At 52.6% G+C, this 1,551-nt stretch overlaps 1 protein-coding gene across 1 annotated transcript in view; it reads right to left on the reverse strand.

The window, feature by feature from the left end:
* PER2 (period circadian regulator 2) overlaps positions 1-807 on the reverse strand; it is a 37,604-nt gene extending 36,797 nt beyond the window's left edge. The window contains exon 1 of the mRNA XM_023740850.1: positions 593-807. Within this exon, the coding sequence (XP_023596618.1) occupies positions 593-807 (215 nt within the window). The remainder of the gene's footprint in view (positions 1-592) is intronic.
* Between the last annotated feature and the right edge of the window lie 744 nt (positions 808-1,551).

Below are 1,551 nucleotides of genomic sequence, written 5' to 3' on the forward strand. Positions count from 1 at the left end.
GAGTGCTCTACTTTCAGATAGCGGGGGAAACGTGCACCGGAAAGACAAAGCACAGGGAGATGGGAACGCAAGGCTGAAAGAGCAAGTTCCTTTTCTCTAAGCCACCCAGCGTTGGTGACAGTAGCTGTCAGCTGGGTCCCCTACACTCGCCTCAAGACCCCTTTATATTCACTCAGCATCTCCTGTATTGAAAACCAATAGAGTAACATTACGAAAGGACAAATCAGTCACCATGGATTCGATTCCGACTCACGGCAACGCCACGTGTGTCGGAGTTAGAACTGCGCTCCACGAGGTTTTTAATGGCTGAGTCTTTGGAAGGAGATTGCCAGGTCTTTCTTCTGAGATGCCTCTGGGTGAACTCGAACCATCAACCCTTTGGTTAGCAGCTGAGCACATTAACCGTTTGTACCACCCCAGGATGTCTCAGGAAGGACAGACCCTAATAAATCAGCTATCTGAGTTAAGGAGATTTTCAAAAATCCTGAAAGACTTAGAATTATGATTTAAAGATTCAAAAAGCAGCCATGTTACAAAGGAGATGAAACGTCCCTACCCTGCCTGGCCCCGAGCAGCCAGCGCGGGCACCTACCCCTGCAGGGCGGCCGGCCGGCCCAGCATCCCCGGTCCCCTGCTGTCGTCACAGTCGCCAGCCTGCCCTGTGGAGCGGTTCTCACTGGATTCATTTCTGCTGCAGCTGCTGCTCATCTCCACGTCTTCCAGGAGCGGGGCTCGGCCGGGCTTGGGTTCTAGCACGCCCCTGGAGGGGTCACTGGGGCTGGGAGGAAATCCGGCATAGCCATTCATGTTGGGCTCCTGGATTCAGCTAGCCAACAAGAGAAGGGTTTTGAGGGTTAAAAAGGAGCATGCACAGCTCATTCCTGGAGTGGTCCAGTGGATACCTCATTGAATGCTGCTATACATTTTACCATCACCTGTCAGTCAACCTGTGGCTTGCATGTTGCTGTGATGCTGGAAGCTATGCCACGGATATTTCAAATACCAGCAGGGTCACCCATGGTGGAGAGGTTTCAGAGGAGCCTCCAAACTAAGACTAAGAAGAAAGGCCTGGCCATCCACTTCCAAAAAATTAGTCAATGAAACCCCCATGGATCACAACAGCTGCCTCCTAGTGTGTCAACATGGGAGTCAACCAAGCAGGGAACTTATCGCACCCACTGGGCCCAGGTGATGGGGCGCTCAGCTCAAGCATAACCCTGCACCCCCACCTCCCTAGCTCTAGCCCTTATGTGTTGGGACAACTCCAGGCGCCTCCAGGTGAGAGAAACCAGACCCACGGAGAATCCACCACAGTATTTTTGGAATACAGCAGGTCTGACCAAACCTTGCTTTGTCCACGAATCAATAAACAGGGAGAAGCCAGCGTGCGGCTTTGGAAAAGATGTGCAACCGAGAGAGGATTGGCACGGCCCATGACACACAAGCACATTCGGGGCAGCATCCACTTTGTGCCACGGATGAAAACTCCAGAAAAGGTGGCCTCAGTGAAACAAGCAATGAAGAGGAGACGAAGAGGCCACACCGGGGCCG

Source organism: Trichechus manatus, unplaced genomic scaffold (assembly GCF_000243295.1).
Source record: "Trichechus manatus latirostris isolate Lorelei unplaced genomic scaffold, TriManLat1.0 scaffold00165, whole genome shotgun sequence".
Lineage (NCBI taxonomy): Eukaryota > Metazoa > Chordata > Mammalia > Sirenia > Trichechidae > Trichechus > Trichechus manatus.